This window comes from Lepisosteus platostomus, chromosome 12, assembly GCF_059453375.1.
Source record: "Lepisosteus platostomus isolate fLepPlt1 chromosome 12, fLepPlt1.hap1, whole genome shotgun sequence".
Lineage (NCBI taxonomy): Eukaryota > Metazoa > Chordata > Actinopteri > Semionotiformes > Lepisosteidae > Lepisosteus > Lepisosteus platostomus.
This window is the reverse complement of record NC_142622.1, coordinates 4477018-4497267: the sequence shown is the minus strand read 5'-3', so window position 1 is coordinate 4497267 and position 20250 is coordinate 4477018. Positions and strand designations below refer to the sequence as shown.

At 38.8% G+C, this 20250-nt stretch overlaps 1 protein-coding gene across 9 annotated transcripts in view; it reads left to right on the top strand.

Moving 5' to 3' along the window:
* The window catches only part of dync1i1a (dynein cytoplasmic 1 intermediate chain 1a), an 82633-nt gene that overhangs the window by 458 nt on the left and 61925 nt on the right, over positions 1 to 20250 (top strand). For 3 of the 9 annotated variants that reach the window (XM_088600500.1, XM_088600499.1, XM_088600505.1), the window contains 3 exons: positions 4618 to 4735; positions 5418 to 5532; positions 8563 to 8704. In XM_088600500.1, the coding sequence (XP_088456626.1) occupies positions 4628 to 4735; positions 5418 to 5532; positions 8563 to 8704 (365 nt within the window). In that variant the 5' untranslated portion in view covers positions 4618 to 4627. Of the gene's footprint in view, positions 1 to 99; positions 132 to 4617; positions 4736 to 5417; positions 5533 to 8562; positions 8705 to 20250 lie in introns of all 9 variants that reach the window. The other 6 variants (XM_088600503.1, XM_088600501.1, XM_088600508.1 and 3 more) reach the window with 3 other exon arrangements.

Genomic DNA, 20250 nt, shown 5'->3' with positions numbered 1-20250 from the left:
CCTGCGTTGTTCTGAATGCCGTGTCATTTCATTTTCTGTTGCTTTTTTCTGTTGTTTTTTTTTCCCCTTTCTGAATGTTTTTATTTCCTTTTCATGCAGTACGGCAGGGAAAACGCTGCACATCACTGGTGGTGAGCTCAGCTAGGTTGTTTTATTTTTGACCTAATACGATTCATTTTCGTATTGTATGTAGATATTAATGTTTTGAAGGAAAGCGTCTCGTACATAATAGAAGCATTAAAATGAAATGACGGAGCAAAACAGTAGGTCGTTTATTTCTTTCTTGCAGTATGCGTATTTATTGACTTACTAATTATGTATGGTATCAGTATGATGGATGTAATTAACATACATGTAGTAACAAATTTGACGGAAGTATGGAGACTCTCGGCAGAATAGTGTTTTATTATCTGCCTGTACAGTCATTACAACATAATAATGAATAGGGTTGTTACTATGTGATGCCACCTTTTGACTTTTTTAGTGCATCAAGATGTTAGTTCAGTATTTTGTAGATGAGATCAGCAATCCACTGGTCTGTGGGCCTAGCTGGTCTAGCACAGATCTCACTGGGATCCAGTTCTGGGATTATTGGGACTCTTTCGCAAGGACCGGTTTTGTGTGTCCAGTGACATGGCAGAGCTGTAATGTCTTTCATCCAGAGCAATTATTGTGTCTTAGGACAGGTGAGTATTGGCAAAGACTTGTCTAAGCCACACTTGAGACCCCTATTGACATTAGGCAGAATTTATACTGCTTTTTCTGATCACCATCTTTGGCCAGTCAGCAGCACACATCATACCAAAGAGAGTCAGGGATTCTAACAGTGCCCTTCTTGGCCTTTGACCAGAGATGAAGCCTTCTGTGGCATGCATGTGTGGGCTTGTCAATGACAGATCTTCGCAGAAATTTCCCCCTTAACACAGTTAGTCTGTAAGACCTGCTCACTGTGCCAGAATTGCACTTCTCATCCACCCAGTGCATAAAAGCACTACTGCAGTACATATAGTACTACCAGACAGCTTGTGTTACACAGTGTTTTAGTCTGTTTTCCTTTGCTTCTGTCTGCTTAATGTCTAGTTTGTGTAAATGTACAGAAGTATTGTATATCTGGTAAATATATGTAAGAATACTTCTACAGTACATATTTACATTAACATATATCAAAATATATAGTGTAGTGTAGAGGATAGCACTGCTACCTCAGAGCCCTGGGTTTGATTCTGGGCTGTGGTCATTCTGGGTGGAGGTTGCATGTTCTTCCCATGTTCACATGTTTTCCCAGCGACTCCAGTTTCCTACAACCGGCCATGGCCGTTTCCATGGTGAGTAAGAGTGAGACCCCTCACTCATTATACTGTAGATCTTCTACAACACAGATGCCAAAGTAGCTGGGCTAGACTTCAGGTGAAGAAGGACCATGTGCTGAGTAGACCTACAGTATATGTTTTCAACTGATGGTATTAAGCTTTTGTTTTATATTTTCTATATTTTATGTTCTGTATTTACCTTTTTTTTGTATTTATCACAATTGTTTTGTGTGTTTTAAGTTTGTTTTCTTTTCTGTTTCAGATCTATGTTTCATTAATGTGCCTGGATTGTTTCGTGATTTTTGTCTGTCAGAAAGGTTTGGGTTTGGGACCATTGGTGGCCTTAATATTTCTGCAGCCTTGTTCACCATACAGTACGTTCTTATGATGACATCATATGAGTTAACATGTCAAGCAGAAGCATATGTTTTTTTGTTACTTTCATTTTTAGCTGATTTTGTATCAAAGATGGTGTGAATAATACAGACGCAAGTTAATCAGGATAAGATTATATTTAAACTGAAATATCATGAGATGCTTAATATATGGGGAAGTAAGTATTGGTAAAACTAAGCTTTTGGATATACAGCATATATATGTATTTGTCTTCTGTATCTCCAGAGACAGATTCCTAGCTCTAGGATTAGCTGATAATTAGGATGGGTGCTACAATTCTCAAATGATAAATGAACCGAACAATCAGAATAATTTTGTGAGCTAACGGAAAACTCCATTGTACTGTTCCTGGAATATATTAATTTTTGAACAGAAGGTTTTGTGATGTTTTATTTACTGTGATTAAAAATAAAGATTTTGTTTGATTATTTTAAACTCCTTTAGTGGTTATTTTTTTCTTTTCTTTTTTTCTTTGATTTCTTGTTTTTTTTAAAAAAAAATTATTTCCATGACATTAAATATTTCAGTTTCAGACCAAGCAATTCTCGGCAATAGGGCTCTGGTTCACAATTATGTAGGAAATGCAACAGTGGCTCCCTTAATTGGCAGTTCTATGTTTTAATTTTAAGTTCTAGTGAAATAAAATTTAAATTTTAAACAGTATTTTGAAATGAAACTTTGAAACGTGAAACTAATTTTAAGGTACAAGAGATCAAACATAGTGGTAAACAATGTGAGATGAATTATAAAGACTGTGGATTTAAAAGTAGATTTAAAGCTCACTTGAAGATAAACATTTATTTCCAAAGTGAACAGATCAGCTCTACTCTATGAGGGTCAAAATGATGATTATGGATAGCATTTGAAAAGCTCAGGGAAAAAGTATCTTTTTTTTAAGCAGTGTCAGAGGGTCAGTGAGCAACCGACAGTCAGTACAGTAGTTTCTCTTTGAGGCGCAGGACTTGAATGTAGGCCATTGAAGGATCTCGTTTGAGGAATACCGCATCTGCCTTTTCTGGAATAAGAATACATGTGGGCCAGATAATTAGAGGGAGGCTTCAGGTCTCTCAATGAGAAACGAAAATCAGACCGATATTGTTTTATATAACACTGTATAGTATTCTTAATATTTGGTGGAGGGCTTAAAAGGTTTGAGGACGATCCTGTTTAATTTGAGGTCTGATCGGTAGCTGGTGAAGATGAGCCAGATGAAAAGCCTAGTGTTCATGCCAGATGTACCAACGGAGGCCGCAGAAAGAAAATGGGAGTAGAATGAAAGTCCAACACTTAGAGCATTACAGTGGTGCGGAAAAGAGGACATAAAAGCACGACAGAAATCAGAAAATCGACAGAAAGGTAAGGCAGCTTGTCCTTAGAGTCTGGCAGCAGCTGACCTTTTCTAAACTGAGGAGTGATGAAGGACAGCTCCTGTAGGTCAGTGGTTTTACCCAGTGGTAAGTTCAGCTATGTTTTGAGTTCAGTCTTTCTGTCATTTGGCCGAAGAACATTCCTGGCCATCCACATTTCTGGATTTGTTTTGAGCGTCAGAGGTTGGGAAGCAATGTGTGAATATCCAGCAATCCTGCAGAATGCGATGATATCAGATGTGTAGCACGGAACCCATCAAAAAGGAGACGGGCAGTAATGGGCACATTTATGCTATGTTTATAATACAGGGACATTGCGGCCTGATGTCAAGCTAGGCACAAGGTAAGCAAGGCTGGGCCTGGACAGTGCTGGAATAGGAGACTTTGAAGTAAAAAACAGGTTGCTGCTGTCAGTAGTGCTGTCAGACCAGTAGGTGGAGCTCTTCACCCTGGACCAGAAGTTTTAAACCAAAGCCCCAGTGTGCTGACTGTGGACACTGTGTTGTAGTTGGTGCTGTTCTAATGCTGAAATGCTAAACTAAGTTACTGACTGCCTAACTATAAAAGATCCCACGGCTTTTTGTACAAGAATAAGATTGTTTACCCCAGTGCCCTGTCTAAATTCCACTCAAATTCTAGTGGTGAAGCAATTTCTCACTTCTTTTCCTGTCCTGCTGTGCTGCGGGGCTGGTGCGTGTCACCCAGGTTAGTGCTGCAGTTTAGAGGAGAACAAGGTAGGTCCCCTACTACAGTGCAGTATGTGTAAAGGACATTAGCATTACTTGATATTCATGTAAGAAATGCATATTAAGATTATATAAAGAATGACACATTTGCTTGAACTTTTTTAAATTGTACATTGGTTTTGACAAATTATAGAAGACTCAATTGCAACTTTATGAATGAAAGCAGTTACTGTATCTATTACTATATTAGCATTTATAGCTTGTCTTGTGTATTATCTTTTGTGACAACAGTTGACTGCAGTTCAACGTTTCAAAACCAGATTTAGATTTTACCTGTTTGCAGATTCCAAAAACCTGCAATTTGTTTAAGTTGACTTTGATTTTAAGAAAAATACCCAGCCAGAATTTTAAGCTCTCCTATTACAAAAACAAGGCCTTTAGCTATATTTTAATTCTGTTGAAGAGCCCCCTTTTCACTTAAGCTGAGGTGCAGCTGTTCACACTATATAACAGACTGGGTGCAATGTAATAGCAGACGTGAGGGAGTTCATTGGGAAATAAGAATGCAGTTTTTTTTTTCTGGGATTAAGAATAAAAAACTGAAATGTTTGTTCCAACTCAAATAAGGACAGCCAAGGTCACGATGGTTGTAAATATGTGAGTGTGCTACACAGAGGTTGCACTGGCAGTAATCCCAGCATAGGTCCAAGCAAACATTGGAGTGTGACGTCTACCACAGAACAAGAGTCTCAGGGAAGAGTCTGCCACATCTCAGCTTCCTAATCTGTTCTTCATGGATCGGTCGAAGAGCACAAAATTCCGACCCTTGCATACAGACTGGGCTGCTCTTCCTGACAGGTGGACCAAGATGTCGGACAAAAGTGACCTGAAAGCGGAGCTGGAGCGCAAGAAGCAGCGGCTGGCCCAGATCCGGGAGGAGAAGAAGAGGAAGGAAGAGGAAAGGAAAAAGAAGGAGGTAAGAGGCTGTGTCACGCCGTTCCTGCGGTGTTCCGGATGGGGGCGGTGGGGGAATTGCTTTATTTCTGCGCATAACATTCTTGTCTCGAGTCAAAAATAGTAAGGGACAGAAACACCAGCATATAGTGTACCTTGATACATACGCTGATGCCTGGTTCCCAATATTTCTGTGACTGGATCACATTAATTTGAACTAGCTGTCAACTACAGATCCAGTCCTCACATGGGATATAGGATGTAGGATACTGAGGTTATTTAGATGATGTGGTTGGCAAAAATAAGGTTTGTACAGTTGGGCAGTGAGTGGCGGTAGTTATCAAAAGGGCTGTAGATTGGTAATAAAAATGGGACACTGAGAAAGCACAGCAATTAACAGTTAGTCTTATCGAAGATGGGCAAATGCATCAGCTACTGTACATTTCTGGAGTCACTTTAGGTTTCATATAGACAAATGTACTCATAAAAGGAGTTGAGAGTCAAAAATGTTCGCTCCCAACAGGAAATGTGTGGGTTTTTAAAAAAAAATGTTGATTGTTTTGGAGGATTGAAAAACACTCGGACTTTAATTCACTCAAATGTCTCCGTCCTTTGGTGTGTCCTCGGAGCATGTGTGCAGTTTACAGCTGCCACTGGAGCTGCTGGTTCCTTTAATCGGCCTTTTCTCTCCTGGCACACGCCAGTCAGAGCTGCAGCAGAAGACGGAGCAGGTTCCAGAGGACTCGGATCTGGACCGGAAGCGCAGGGAGACTGAGGCATTGCTCCAGAGCATCGGCATCTCCCCAGAGCCCCCGTTAGGTAAGAGACCTGGACCTCTTCATCCTCTCCGTATGGAGAACGGTTCTCCTCTCAGTGGTGCACTGACAGAGGGAACGTGATGACTGCGGTTGTCTGGGGAACAGCCGGGACATTCTGTAAACAATCCTGATTCAGTGTGAGCTGCACAACTCTCAAGGTTAAAGCACAATCAAAGGAGATCAGGCTGAGAGCATTCGGGAATGTGATGCAGATGTGCTGTAGATGCATCTCTGGTTCTTACCTACATTGATACAAAACAGTGGGAACATCAAAGCAAACTGCATGGATCACATCTGCCTGTCCTGTTAGAAGAAGGTGGGTTTCATGCTTCATGAACGATCAGACAACTTGGCCAACAGATACAAATGCAAAAAATAAAAGTCCGCCATGTCAAAAATGTTTTGGTTTTTGTCGGCTGCAGAATCGACAGACAGCACAGTTTTAATGAAAATGTATTCATTCCTCCTGCACAATGTCATGTGGCTTTATTTAAATCATGTTTGGCTTTGAGATTCATGTTTCATCCCAAATGAAATTGGCTTAAAAACTGAATTATTTTTGTGTTACTTTGCATTATTTCTGAACCCTTTTGCACAATTGCTCAGGTCATTTGCCACATTATTTATTTTCCTTTTTTTTACTGCATGCCTAACAGTGTTGATACCATCAAGCTTCTAATGGATTAAAGGTCTCATTAAATTCTAAATTTCATTACCTACAATACTGCTTTTGCCTGTCCTAAATTCAATATGAAACAAAATGTTGTCAGTTGGTCTCTTTATATAATTCTTAAATCACAATTTTATATTTGGATACAGTTCATAAACTACTTTAAACAATCATTTAACTTGGATAATTAAATTAATAGAAATATAATAGTCAGCAATACGTCTATACATTTACATGTAGAATTGTCTGAAATGCTATATATTACTATTCATACTATTATATGAATAAGATAATGTGTTGCATTTATTATGAAAAAAATATTTTAGAAATCTTGATATACTTGATATTCTGTATCTATGCAAGGTGTTATCATACCTTGACCACACTCTGATGAAATTAGGGACCCAGCTATTTTGTGCCATAAAATAAGGTCATTATAAATGCAACACATCAAAGAGCTTAAGTTATTAATTTAATTAAGAAAATCTTTTATTGGAATGAAGTCATGCAAATTTGTATAATATGCTAAATGTCCATTATTTACTTTGGTATGTGTATAAAATATTGTGTTTAGCACTATATTTATAAAATTAAATTAACATAAAGTATTGTATTATGCTAAGCAGGATCATCTGCTTTTACTGAACCAATGCATACAATTCCATCCTCATACTGTCAGTTTATTTTCTTTCACACTCTCATGAGCTGTTTGAATAATTTCATTAAAACTCCCATTATACTGCATACATTTTCTGATTATGATGTTATTTCTAACTAAGTGAAATTAATTAAGTGGAAAAAGTTCTATGCGTGTGGAGTAGTAGTGCAGACTGTCAAAGAACGTTTTCATAAGTATTGATAAAAATACAGTAATTAAAGATATTTAGAAATGTTAGTGATAGAATTAATTTGATCTCAGATATTTTAATGCAATGGAACACATAACAGGTTTATTCCGTGCTGTAGAGAGAATAAAATAAACACAACGTTTCGGCTCTGGAGTCTTCTTCAGGTGTCTTCAGATGTCACCTGGAGAAGGCTGCACAACCGAAACGTTGTGTTTCTTTTCTTCTTTTTTCAGCTTGGAATAAACCTTTACTTGTTCCTTTGCAGCCTACGCATGCTGACACAGCTCCCTACTTGAATTTTAATAGTATTACACCTAACAGCTAGTGCATATGTTTATGTTCAGTAAACATATGTTTATGCCATTTACCAAATGACATTGTTCAAACAAATAGTAATTGAGGGAAATTTTAAAAAATCAAAGCGGTTTTAAACATGGCATGGTGCTAGAGCATGGCAAAAAGTTACTTAATATCATGGAACCAAGGAATGACCACTCCCTACCAGGGGTCTAAGTAAATTATTATAGGTCATACAGTAAACACAGCAGGAATAAAAATACAATAGTGACAATTTAATATGATAATTTATACAGATATGAACAAAGAGTAAAAGATAAACACAAAACATCCAGGAAGGTTCTCACTACTTTTCTGTCACATGGAAAGATATGTCATTCAGAAAAAAAAATATTAAAGGAAGCAATATGTTTTAATAATTCTCAGAACACTTATAGATTATTGGTACCATAATGTCCTACTGTGTGTGATGTGCAGATGGTTTAATAAAAATCTATTTATCAATTAACAAAAACAGCAGTAATAATATACCGGTTTGTCTGAAAAGAAAAGTCTTTCTGGTGCCTTTCAAAAGAGACATCCAAGCCAAAAATAAACCCTTAGGCCCCTGTGGTCATGGGGAATCCTGTGGGACTGCCACAATGCTGTAGAGGTGTAGTTACACCTTGTGTGTTAGGCTCTATGTGCTGTTGTGTTTTCCATCACAGCACACGGAAGGTTCTGCCAGTTTCCTAAACACCAGCAGTATGTTTCTGACTCTGTGTGTGTTAGAGGAGTCTAGGAACCTTGAAAACACTGTGAGAAACAGTAAATGGTGTAAAAGAGACTGTAATAGTGTACATTGTACAATTGTAAACTGTGTGTACTTTTATAAACTCTTTAAAGCTGTGCAATCTAAACTTTGAATCAACACCTAAGCAATTTTAGCCGTGATGTTGGTCCCTTTTAAAAGACAGACAAAAAGCAGTATGATGTTTTTGCAGTTATAATTAGCATAACATTGCCTGCTGTGCATTTATGTGGTGTCTTTGACCACCCAACCCAGTTTAACAATTCATGTTCATTATAAATTGGAAATGTAAAGCTGTTTAGGAATACATTTGACTTTCTTCCTTTCTTTTTTTTTCTTTTTAATTTTTTGCTTTTACCATTTCAATCCATCCTGTTAATTTAACCCCCTTTTTCTTTCGCTGTGTCTGACACTGCTCTCCATCAGTGCAGCCGCTGCATTTGTTAACATGGGATACCTGTTATTTTCATTATTTAGTCCCAACCCCTATGTCTCCTTCTTCGAAATCAGTGAGCACGCCCAGCGAAGCAGGCAGCCAGGACTCGGTGGAGGGGGGGGCAGTTGGAAGGTATGGCATTTCCTTATCGATTCTGTACACAGATACGGGCTTCTGCCATCTCCATCCACATCGGCCACCCTCTTCCTCAGAACACTCATCCTCTTTCTCACAGTACTAACCCCCTTCATCACAGACTCACCCTCTACATCACAGCACTCATCCTCTTCTTCACAGTACTGACCCTCTTCCTCAGAACATGCACCCTCGTCATCACAGGCTCACCCTCTTCCTCAGAACACTCACTCTCTTCATCACAGGCTCACCCTCTTCCTCAGAACACTCACCTTCTTCATCACAGGCTCACCCTCTTCCTCAGAACACTCACTCTCTTCATCACAGGCTCACCCTCTTCCTCAGAACATGCACCCTCGTCATCACAGGCTCACCCTCTTCCTCAGAACACTCACTCTCGTCATCACAGGCTCACCCTCTTCCTCAGAACACTCACCTTCTTCATCACAGGCTCACCCTCTTCCTCAGAACACTCATCCTCTTTCTCACAGTACTAACCCCCTTCATCACAGACTCACCCTCTACATCACAGCACTCATCCTCTTCCTCACAGTACTGACCCTCTCCCTCAGAACATGCACCCTCGTCATCACAGGCTCACCCTCTTCCTCAGAACACTCATCCTCTTTCTCACAGTACTAACCCCCTTCATCACAGACTCACCCTCTACATCACAGCACTCATCCTCTTCTTCACAGTACTGACCCTCTCCCTCAGAACATGCACCCTCGTCATCACAGGCTCACCCTCTTCCTCAGAACACTCATCCTCTTTCTCACAGTACTAACCCCCTTCATCACAGACTCACCCTCTACATCACAGCACTGACCCTCTTCCTCAGAACATGCACCCTCGTCATCACAGGCTCACCCTCTTCCTCAGAACACTTACTCTCTTCATCACAGGCTCACCCTCTTCCTCAGAACACTCACCTTCTTCATCACAGGCTCACCCTCTTCCTCAGAACACTCACCCTCTTCCTCAGAACACCCAGTCTCTTCATCACAGACTCACCTCTCCCTCAGAACACTCACCATCTTCATCACAGCTCTCATCCTCTTCATTGCAGGACTAACCCTTTTCCTCACAATACTGACCCTCTTCCTCAGAACACTCACCCTCTTCATCACAATACTCACCCTCTTCATCACAATACTCACCCTCTTCCTCATAGCACTCACCCTCTTCCTCAGTTCACACATCCTCTTCCTCACCGACTAACCCTCTTCCTCACAGCACTTCATCATTTCACGTACCCACTTCCTCAGAAAACTCACCCTCTTCCTCACTTCACTCACCCTCTTTATGACAGTACTAATGCTCTTCATCACAGCACTAACCCTCTTCCTCACAATACTCAGCCTCTTTATCACTTCACTAACCCTCTTCATCATAATACTAACCCTAAATCAAAAGGATTTTTAACCTTTCCCCTCCTCTTAAAGTTCACAGAACATTCACAGTTGTAGTTTGTTTACTTGGTCTGATTACTTTTTTCATACAAAATGCTGTTGAATATTTCCAGAGCAATCCAACATCTTAGTCTTAATCTATAATGATTCATGAAGGCATTATAGGTTACAGTTTGAATGTACTGATTTTTCCTTCTTCTTATTGTTCATAAACCCTTTGTGCGTGATGCTTGGGGACATTCAGCTGACATTGAAAGTTTTAGCAGCAAGGAAAACTAGACTTCAATATTTGATGACCTTTTGAATTTCTTTTCATTGAAGTCAGTGAAATGTTGCCTCTGAACTGACATGGAAAGTACAGACAATTTTAGCTGGTACTTTTAGTCCATAAAATGCCATGCTTTTACTGTAGATGTTAAAATGTAGCCATCACATGTCTCTCTGCATGAGCTTACGTATCTGAGCTGCTGAAAGCATCTGTGGAAATTGAATATAAGAACATAAAAAGTCATTCAGCTCCTACATATTTGTCATATTCCAATATACTGAGTTAAAATATCACAGTTTCATGTCTAGACTAGTCTCAAAGTGTCAGCCTTTACTATACTGTACGTCCTGGTAAAGCATTCTGTACATTAATAACTTTTCTGAATGAGGATAATGTTTTAACAATTTCTAATTACTTTAAATAGGCTTTTAACCAGTCTGCATTAAACTCACTAAACATGAAATAACTGCTGTGAAATAGCGCAGACCTTCATCAATAATCAAGCTAACAAATATCCATCTCAAACTGTTTCTCATACAGCTTATAGGGGCTAAATGTTATAAACAGAATTGTCAGGAGTTGAATGGGATTGATGTTAAATGGATTTTGCCTTCCAGTGCTGCATGCTCAAACATTCATCAACACATTTCCTCAGAAATTGATTGACACGATTACAGTGCCACTTCTGATACCTGGCTAAGGCTCAATGAGGCTACTGTTTTAAACAAAGAAAAACCACCTTAATTGTGTCACATACCCCCTCATAGCCTTTTTTTAAAAAAACCAATAATGTATTGAGATAATTGTTCTACAACAATAATGAAAATGATGGATTTTGTCAATATGGCTGCCCATGGGTTTTAAATGTAACACATGTAGTTGTGCTTTTCCCCTGCTGGGATTTAATCACAGTCACTCATGGGCTCAGAGAGAACACAGCACTTGGCAGTACACAGTGGGGAAACTCCGTTGCTCCTAAAGACTGAGTTCCACACTGTGTACATTTCAAGGGAGTGCAACATCTGCACGTCCCTGAATACTCTTACATATACAGTTTACGGTAGACTACCGAAAGATCTTGCAGGCAGATTATGAAACCCTTAAACCCAGAACTTTTTCAAAAATATAAAAAACACCTTGTTGCATGTTGCATGATTATTATGGTATCTGAAAATACTAATTAAAAGATGTTTTTTACGTTACCTTGTTAGCATGTTATTAAGAGCACTGGCTCGAAAATGCGTGACATTGATGTTATGCGCATGCCACAATTAACAATCTGTACCCCTGTTCTCCTTCGTTCATCTGCTCTCTTTCTTTCACATTGAGTTCGGCACCTTGTGACATATTGTACTGTAACACTGAACTTGACATTCGTGACGTTCTAATCTTTTTGCTGTGAAGCCAAGCATTCTCTTTGCCTTTATTGCTTCTTTGCATTGCCTAGATACCGAGAGCAGTGTACTTCAAAATCTAGGTCCGGGGTTTTTCCGTCCTATATTTCTTTGCCTGAATGATTTTACTAGCAGTTAATCTGATGTGCCTCACATTTGCACACTCTGACACTTCTTGTACTTGTAATTGTGTCTTGTTCGTTGCCCATTCCCCCAAGATTCATATCATCAGCAATCTCACCATGAGTGACTGACATCTTGATCATAACACTGTAATACTGTACAGGTATCTGCCAAAATAAAGGAAACACTTGAGAAAATGATGGATACAAAGTATATTGAAAGCGGGTCCTTCCACACAGGTGTGGTTCCTGAATTAATTAAGCTAATTACCACCCCATCATGCTAAGGGTAATGTATTTTGGCTACCATGGGTCAAAGAAGAGATCTGAGTGACTTTCAGAGAGGGGGTTATTGTTGGTGCATGTTTGGAAGGCGCTCCAGTGACGAAGACTGTTCAATTTGTTCATGTTTCATGAGGAACAGTGGCTGAGGTGATGTTGGCATGGAAAACTGAGGAAAAGACATCATCAGCTAGGAGCAACTGTGGACAAAAACACATACTTTTTGACCATGATGTCTGTGCATTGGTTCGAGATGCAAGGCAAAACAAATGATAAACTCTGAATCTGTTGACTGCAAATGTCAACCTACAGTATTGTAAGATGTGAGCAGGCAGCTTCATCCAGTTCAGGCTGGAGTGTTTGTTTTCCATGGTGAAGGGTGCTGGCGGCTTTCTTATAGTGTGGGGAGGATTTTCCTGGCAGGTTTAGGTCCACTCAACCCATTTATTATTGGGCAAGGTGAACCATATGCATTGGCCTTCCCAGTCACCAGATCTCAAGAGAGATTGCCTCAGGAGAGGCGCCTGAGGCTGTGGTTTCTACCACCAAATCAACAAAACACCAAATGATGGAATTTTTCATGGAAGAATGGTGTCACCTCCCTCCAATAGAGTTCTAGATACTTGTAGAATCCATGCCAATGTGCATTGAAGATGTTTTGCTGGCCCAGTGCCCTACTAAAACATGTTATGTTGGTGTTTCCTTTATGGTAGCAGTTACCTGTATGTGTTCATATTCAGTACACAAAAGAGCACTGGCTGAAGCTTGTGGTGTCCTACAATGGAGATGGTTTAGAATCTATCTGTGTGATAGGCCCACATTCCCACCATTTACAGAGGCTCTCTGGAAATATCTACAGTAAATACACAATGTCATAAACCCTATCTGTTGTTTGTATTGACTTAAAATAGATGAAGCCATGACATTTTCCAAAGGTCATTTGCTTCCTTATGGCTTTCAAGGGAGAGTATATTTATGTTCAGACTGTATTTAGGCTGTGCTCACAGGCTGCATGGTTCCTTGGTTTGGTGTTTTCTAACTGATGCAACTAAGAAATTCAATGTCTTGAATTGTGCAGAGGATAATCAGCACTGCTATCAGTGCAGTGAAAACTTTCAAGTCTTAATTGGGCCTCCCTCTTCAAGAACTGCTGGAAAAGGGATTGAATGCAGCACCAGAACAATGCCGGAAAGTGACGCTGTAGTTGGGATCTTTTTTACACTCACGCTTGACCAGGCCTGTTCAGGAATTTGAGAACAGATACACTGACTTTCTACAGCTGGAGCCCTGTGTGGTGTTCCTTCCAAAACCCCGATCCTGGCGGTGGATGTTTTGTGACAGTTCAGAACAGGTGGATGTGCTTTTCCATCTCAGTTCTGTGACCCCTGGAAATGGGAATCGTCACTTTTTAGCATGACATCCTATTGAAGTCACGTCGATCTGCTGTGAATCTGAGGAGCCTCGGGATGCAGAGAAATACAACAGCATGTGAGCAGCAGCCAAGAAAGCAGCTTCTCTGACCTGAATTTCATCTGTTCGGTGTTCTGAACCTGTCTGACTGACTCCATCCAAGTTAACCGCAAGGCAGTACCTCAGATTGCCAGACACTGGTAGGCACCATGCTGGGCCAAGCCTCTCAACAAAATGAAGGCATACATACATTTTTAAATATTAGATAATATCTAATCTAGGTGCCCTTATAAAAAGACATACAGTACAGACAATAAGTAGCTCAGAATGTGTTTTATTGATTTGAAGTAGTTCTCTAGAAATGACAGGTTGGTGGCCCCTGGTTTAAGTCAACCAGTACTATAATATGCTTGGGAGTTGCAGCTCACTGCAGCTTGGGTCCAACTACAAATGGGAATGTAGTTCCCATTTTCCACCAGCCAGTGAGCTCACTTTGCTAGCTCTAGATGGGTGTGGAAGCAAACAAGACCGATCTTTAGGAAATGGCTTGGATATATCCTCGGGAAAGAGGACAAAACTTTGGCAGCTCGGATACGCAATCTCAGTCTAACTTGCACCCTGTGGACAGTATCCTGTTTGGACAGGTCACCTCTTTTCTTTTAACAAAAGTTACGTTTGTGACAAACATTTTTTATATAGGTAAAGAATGTTCATAGTTTCAGACATTTAAACATTTTTGTTGGTCTTATTCTGTTGAAATTTGATTGGTAAAATCCAGCATAATTAGTACTGTATTTGCAAACATTAAAGCAGGTGTAGTAATACAGTACAAAGAGACTGCTTTTAGAGGGACAACTTTGATATGTTTAAAAATAAAAGGATTAATTTGACAAATGTAGAAATTATGCAAGAACGCCCATCATATCTTAATGTCAAGATTTTGGTAATAGAAATAGAAATGCTTCCTTTACTTCCTGTAAAAAAAACTTTTTAAAATCATATAATATAGGACAGATCAAAATGAAATAACAGAGAATGATGCTCTGTGCTTTCAGACGTGCTGTTAGTAACTAGTGTTAGATACCGGTAAATAATAAACTCTGTCATATAATAATTGGTTCAAGTTTCAAATTTAAAGAAATTTCAAGTAATACTCAGGAAAGCTCATATACAATATACAGCATTTTTTAATATGAAGGAAAGAGGTACTGTATGTTTAAAGAGTCACAGTAACACATTCAGAGATTAGCTTTGACTTTTGTCAGATCTAATCATAATGTAGGTGCCTGTGAGTAGGTGGTGCAGGTAGTAAGAATTTCAGTTTTCCTGGTTTCCATTTCAGTATTGTAGCAACTCTTACTGTACTACACCAAAGTCCCCTTTATTGTAGCAATTTTTAGTTTTAGTACAAAAGCTTAGAATATACAGTAGGCCCGTCTTCTCTCTTCTGGGAAGGTAGCTCAATTTAGACATCTGCATTATATAAGCTCTGTATTCAGGTTTCCTGGTGTGTTTCCTTTGCTCTCAGCGTGTGTCTGATAACTGTACTTTTCCCTTTAATCTCTCTCAACCGGGATGGCAGATATAGGTAAGCAACAATGTGAATTGTGTGGGTCTTGTGTTGTGTTTGTTAACTTGTCCTTTGTGATCTGCTGTTGAACTCTGACAAAACCTGAATGAGGAGTTTTTAGTAGTGTCTTCTTGGCAAAGCAAGGTGCTCTTGGGAAATCTGGATTTAAAAAATGCTGGTAGTTCACAATTGCTTTGGCCTTCTCTCTCACTGCAACACTTTCATTTTCATGTCTGTTTCTAAATAGATTAAATTTCACATTGTCGCACAATCACATGCACTACTGCTTATTTTTGATAGCTTAAAATAAATGAGGACTGTGCCAACTGGATTGTGAATCAAATGAAAAATGACTGTACAGAATTTCACATATGTAGATGTATGTTTTACATAAATTTATAATCGGTGGTGCATATTGACTCAGTTAGATGTCTTACCACACCAGAAGATTCAAATGTCTGTAATTTTCTGTGACTGCTTTGAAAACCAGATGAGGGAAATCCAGTTATTAAGATAATGATTTAAAATGGATGAAAACCCCCTGTCCTTCGATATGAAATGTGAAGGCAGATACAGTATGTGAGGCAGGGTCAGGCAAGCCAGTGGATTTACACATTTAACTGCTCTTTTCATTTAAAACTTATTTTCAGCTCCGTGTGCTGCTCACTTTACGGGATGGGTTTGAAGCTTTATACTGCATTTTTAAAATGCCCGAGCTGAAACATCAGATAAACTGCAAAACTTCCTTTTGTCAGATATGGTAATTGCATAAGTATTCAAAACTGTGAACGCCATATCAGGTGGAAGTACATTTGACAGCAGTTACAGCTGGAAGTCCTCTTCTCTGAAACCATGTGCAGCATTTTTACATTTAAACTTGGCGCTAACTCAGAGCTGTCTTGAATTATTAGACATTTATAGAAAAAGGAGAGATTCTCAATGTTTTCTTCCTAAAAGCTTAATCTTTCTTCCCTGTTCAGTGGTGTACAGCCATACTGTTTCTGTATCGCCTAATGACGGTGGATGACCCAGAGTTTAGAAACTTCCCTGTTCATTTAAGTTATATTTAATATTTTACCAGTTGACTCAAATATATTAATATGTTATACGTGTACTATAGCTGCCAAGACCAGCAAGTGTAATCATACATAAACTATCATGTTTATTCTTCACCAAATAAGCCTTTTTTAAATATTTACTGTCAGCTCTCATGATAAAAGTAATTTTTTTATTCCTAACATACTTAAAACAACAACATTGTTGCTCTCATGAGAGGTTATCATTTTAAAGTAGCACTGCATTAACAATATAATATAAATATAGACGCAGTCCATGCCACAAGACCATTTTCAATATGTTGTCAAGTTGCTTATTGTGTAAGTATACAGTGCCTTGCCAACGGTATTCAGATCTATTGTATGGTAGCCCATTCTGTGATGCAGGCACATTTTTTTAAAACTCAATATTTTATTCAGAACAGGAATACTGAAACTAAGGGGTAAGATAAGGTACTGTAAATGTCAGCAAAAACTGGAGAGAAAAAAGCGAAATATGTTGATTGCATATTGTGAACCCACTAGCATCTTTGGCAGCACTAACAGCCAGAAGTCTTTTTGTTAAAATCTCTACCAACGTAGTGCACCAGCTTGGTGCGGCTTTTGCCCTTTCTTCTTGGCTCCAGATTTGTTCAAGCTCTCGCAGGTCACTTATGGACAGCTGTTTTTAAGTTTTTCCTCGGACTCTCAATATGACTTTGTGTGGCAAGACTTTGTGTGGCCCACTCAGGGATGTTCGCATTCTTAGCTTAAGCCACTTCAGTCTAAGAACTTTGGCCTTGTTCTTTGTATCAGAGTCCTGTCGAAAAAAAGTGCATTTTTGTCACAGTTTTAGGTCTGAAGCAGGGTTTTCTGTAAGATCTGCCAGCACTCTGCTCCATTTACAGTATGTTCCCATCAGTCTTAATACACTTTCCAGCTCCTGCTGATGAGAAGCAGAACTATAACATAATGCTGCCACCACCATACTTGACAGTAGGGATAGTGTTGTCATGCACTGTGCTGGGTTGTGTCAAATGTAATTCTTTCCATTTAGACCAAAAAGTTTTGATTTTGTCTTGTTTGACCACTGAACATTTTTGCCACATGTTCGCAATACCACTTAGGTCAATTGTAGGAAAACCTCCTCAGGATTCTGAGATTTATTTTTTCAGTTCCACATAAGGCCCCTTTATGGAATGATCTGGAAATTTCTGATCCATGGACATCTCAGTCTCTTAACTCTGTAAGTCTCCGTAGTCCACACAATGGCATCCTAAGTAGTTTCTTTCTTCTCCTGCGGCTCTCACAGAGTTAGTAGGGGGAGTCTGATCTAGGCAGTGTCTATGATCGACTTCATCTTGCTCAAAATGATACCTTCTCCTGTTCTGTGCCTTTATGCAACTTTATCACGGAGTTGTTCTTTGGTTTTCATAGTTGAATCTTTGCTCTAAATTCACTACCTGACTGAGGAACCTCACAGAGACAGGTGTATTTATTCATAAATCATATGAACCACTCTTATTACTCACAGACAACCAATTGTGTGGCTCGTTAAGGTAATTTTGTCTGAATTAATTTATGTTTGCCAAACCAAAGGGTTTGAATACTTATCAGTTCAGTTTATTGTCATACAGTATGCACAAGTGCAATGAAATGCTTATTTGCATGTACGCTCCTATACAAAGGCTTTAAGGAAACACCAAAAACATAAACAAGGAACAGTGGCAACAACAACAGCAAGTTAAATAACTTACATCTTAGAGAAAAAAAAACCTCAGTGTGAGCCAGTGGTAGGGGTAGAGATCAGTAATCGGACAGCTTGTGGGAAGAAACTGTCTCTGAATCTGGAAGTTCGTGCCTTTCTGCTCCTATTACGCTTACCGGAGGGAAGGGGGAAGAAAAGTGAGGAACCAGGATGACTGGTATCCGTAGCGATACTTTCAGCCTTCCTGAGGCAGCGATTAGTAAAAATGTCTGAAATGATGGACTGGGCTGACCTGATCACCCCCTGTAATGCGAAATCATGCTGTAATACCACACATGAGCACACTCTGAATAGTGCGCCTGTAAAATGTGGTAAGGACAGTTGAAGATAGATCAAGTTTTTTCAACTGTCTGAGGAAATAAAGGTGCAATCAGGACTTTTCGATTTTTCTTCCATGTTATCTATTACTTTTTTTTGCTTTGAAGGTGATGTTTACAGTATAATACGTATTTATTGCTACTTCAAAGTGTCATGACTGCAAACTGCAAAATGTGCAGGGTCTTAATACTTTTGCAAGGCACTGTCTATAGCTGAAAATTGTACATTGAGTGTAAAATATCATACAGATATTCAGCATGGATTTAACAACAGACTGTTCAAGTGAACCTTTGATAATTTCACAATTTTTAAAACCAAACATTGTATAATAACAAAAAGGCACCACAACAGTACTAAAGTATACCTATTGCATAGAAAACATACAGTATAATTACTGTGGGTCATTTGTGTAGACAAAGTGGTCTTTGTGGACCTGAATTATAGTTAACAGCTTTTAAAATTCTTAATGTGATATAGATGTCTATAATATGGCATGTGTACTTAACTTCAGCTCCCATAAAAATGGCATTTTCTTTCTGTATTTGTTTCATACAAAAGTCAGATTAAATTGAAGTGTATCTCCTAAAGCATGAAAAAGTAATTTTGTCAAAAAGGGAAAGTAAGATGGTGACAGCTGGTGTGCGGTTAGGTAAAAATGAGTGTGGTGTACAGGGCATCAGTTGTTACATTAACCTTTTTTGAACGGTTAAAGACAGTTAAAGTCTGCCTTTGTACTAAATCAAAAGAGAAAATATTTCCACAAGCAAATTCAAAAAGAAAAAAATAATCATTTAAAGGGCTGCCTCTGTTTTTGGCAAGAGTCTCAGTCTTCTCCAGTTTCCACGCTGAGGACACATAAAAGCTCTTTGAAGATCAAGTAATGATGGTTTAAAGCCTCAGAATCTGTCATTTAAATGTAATGCAGAGCAGCCAATTCCCCTTGGGTCACACTTAACACAGGAATGACTTAATATTTCTTGGCCTCATCTCATTCCACAGTTTACAAAGGGCTGTTGTCTCTTTGTTTCTGAGGTTAACAGAGCCCACTTGCCAGTGTAAGCTATTTTCACTGACATGAATGACAATTCAGACTTTAAGGATTTATCAGGATGAATGTGGCACTTGATGAACTGTAGCTGCCTCAAGATTCGTGTGTTTAGTTCCAAAGCACTGCACACATTAAATATAGATATGTTTATTTCTCTTACTGTGCTCAATTTCATATATAACTGTAAATTTCAATATATAACACTTTTATAAATCTATATATAGTGGCCAACATTACTTGAAGTAGGGCATCTAGCACTTGTGAGACTATTACACTTATCACATTATTGACAAAAGCTGGTCAAATATGTGGACACAATAATCTGGCCCAAAGATATTGAGTTTATTCTTATTTTATGTGCAAGGATATGTTAAATGTTTAGCCATGGGAGCTAGAATGTACACTTTTTAATACACTTTTAATTTTTAATGTGTTGATGACACCACCTTGACAAGCTTGAGATGGCTCAAGTGGTGTTGAAAACTGTAATTAAATCTATTGGGATTGTAGATGGGATTTCTACAGAGAGAGCAAATTGGTTTTCTCTGGAGTAAGTTTTGAAACTACCAGGAGTTTGTATCTCAATAGTTAAATAGTTAATTGGCCACAACAGAACAAACCATAATTCACAATTACAGGTGAACACAATGAGTTGCGACCATCTTGCTTTTAAAATTTCCTTTACTTTTGTAACAGAAGAGATGTTTCTTTTAATAACCTAACTTGTGCAGCTAATTACGCCTTTGCTTAAGAAGCGTTCAGACCATTTTTTTCAAAGCTGTGAGGCTTATGAAAAAAAGTAAAGTCTGTTTTTTACTTTGCCTCAGAATTGTATAATTCAGTTTTTCTAAGTTGAATATTTGAAAATTCCAGTTTTGTACCACAGAGGCCATGAGTATTACGTTGCCTTTATGGGA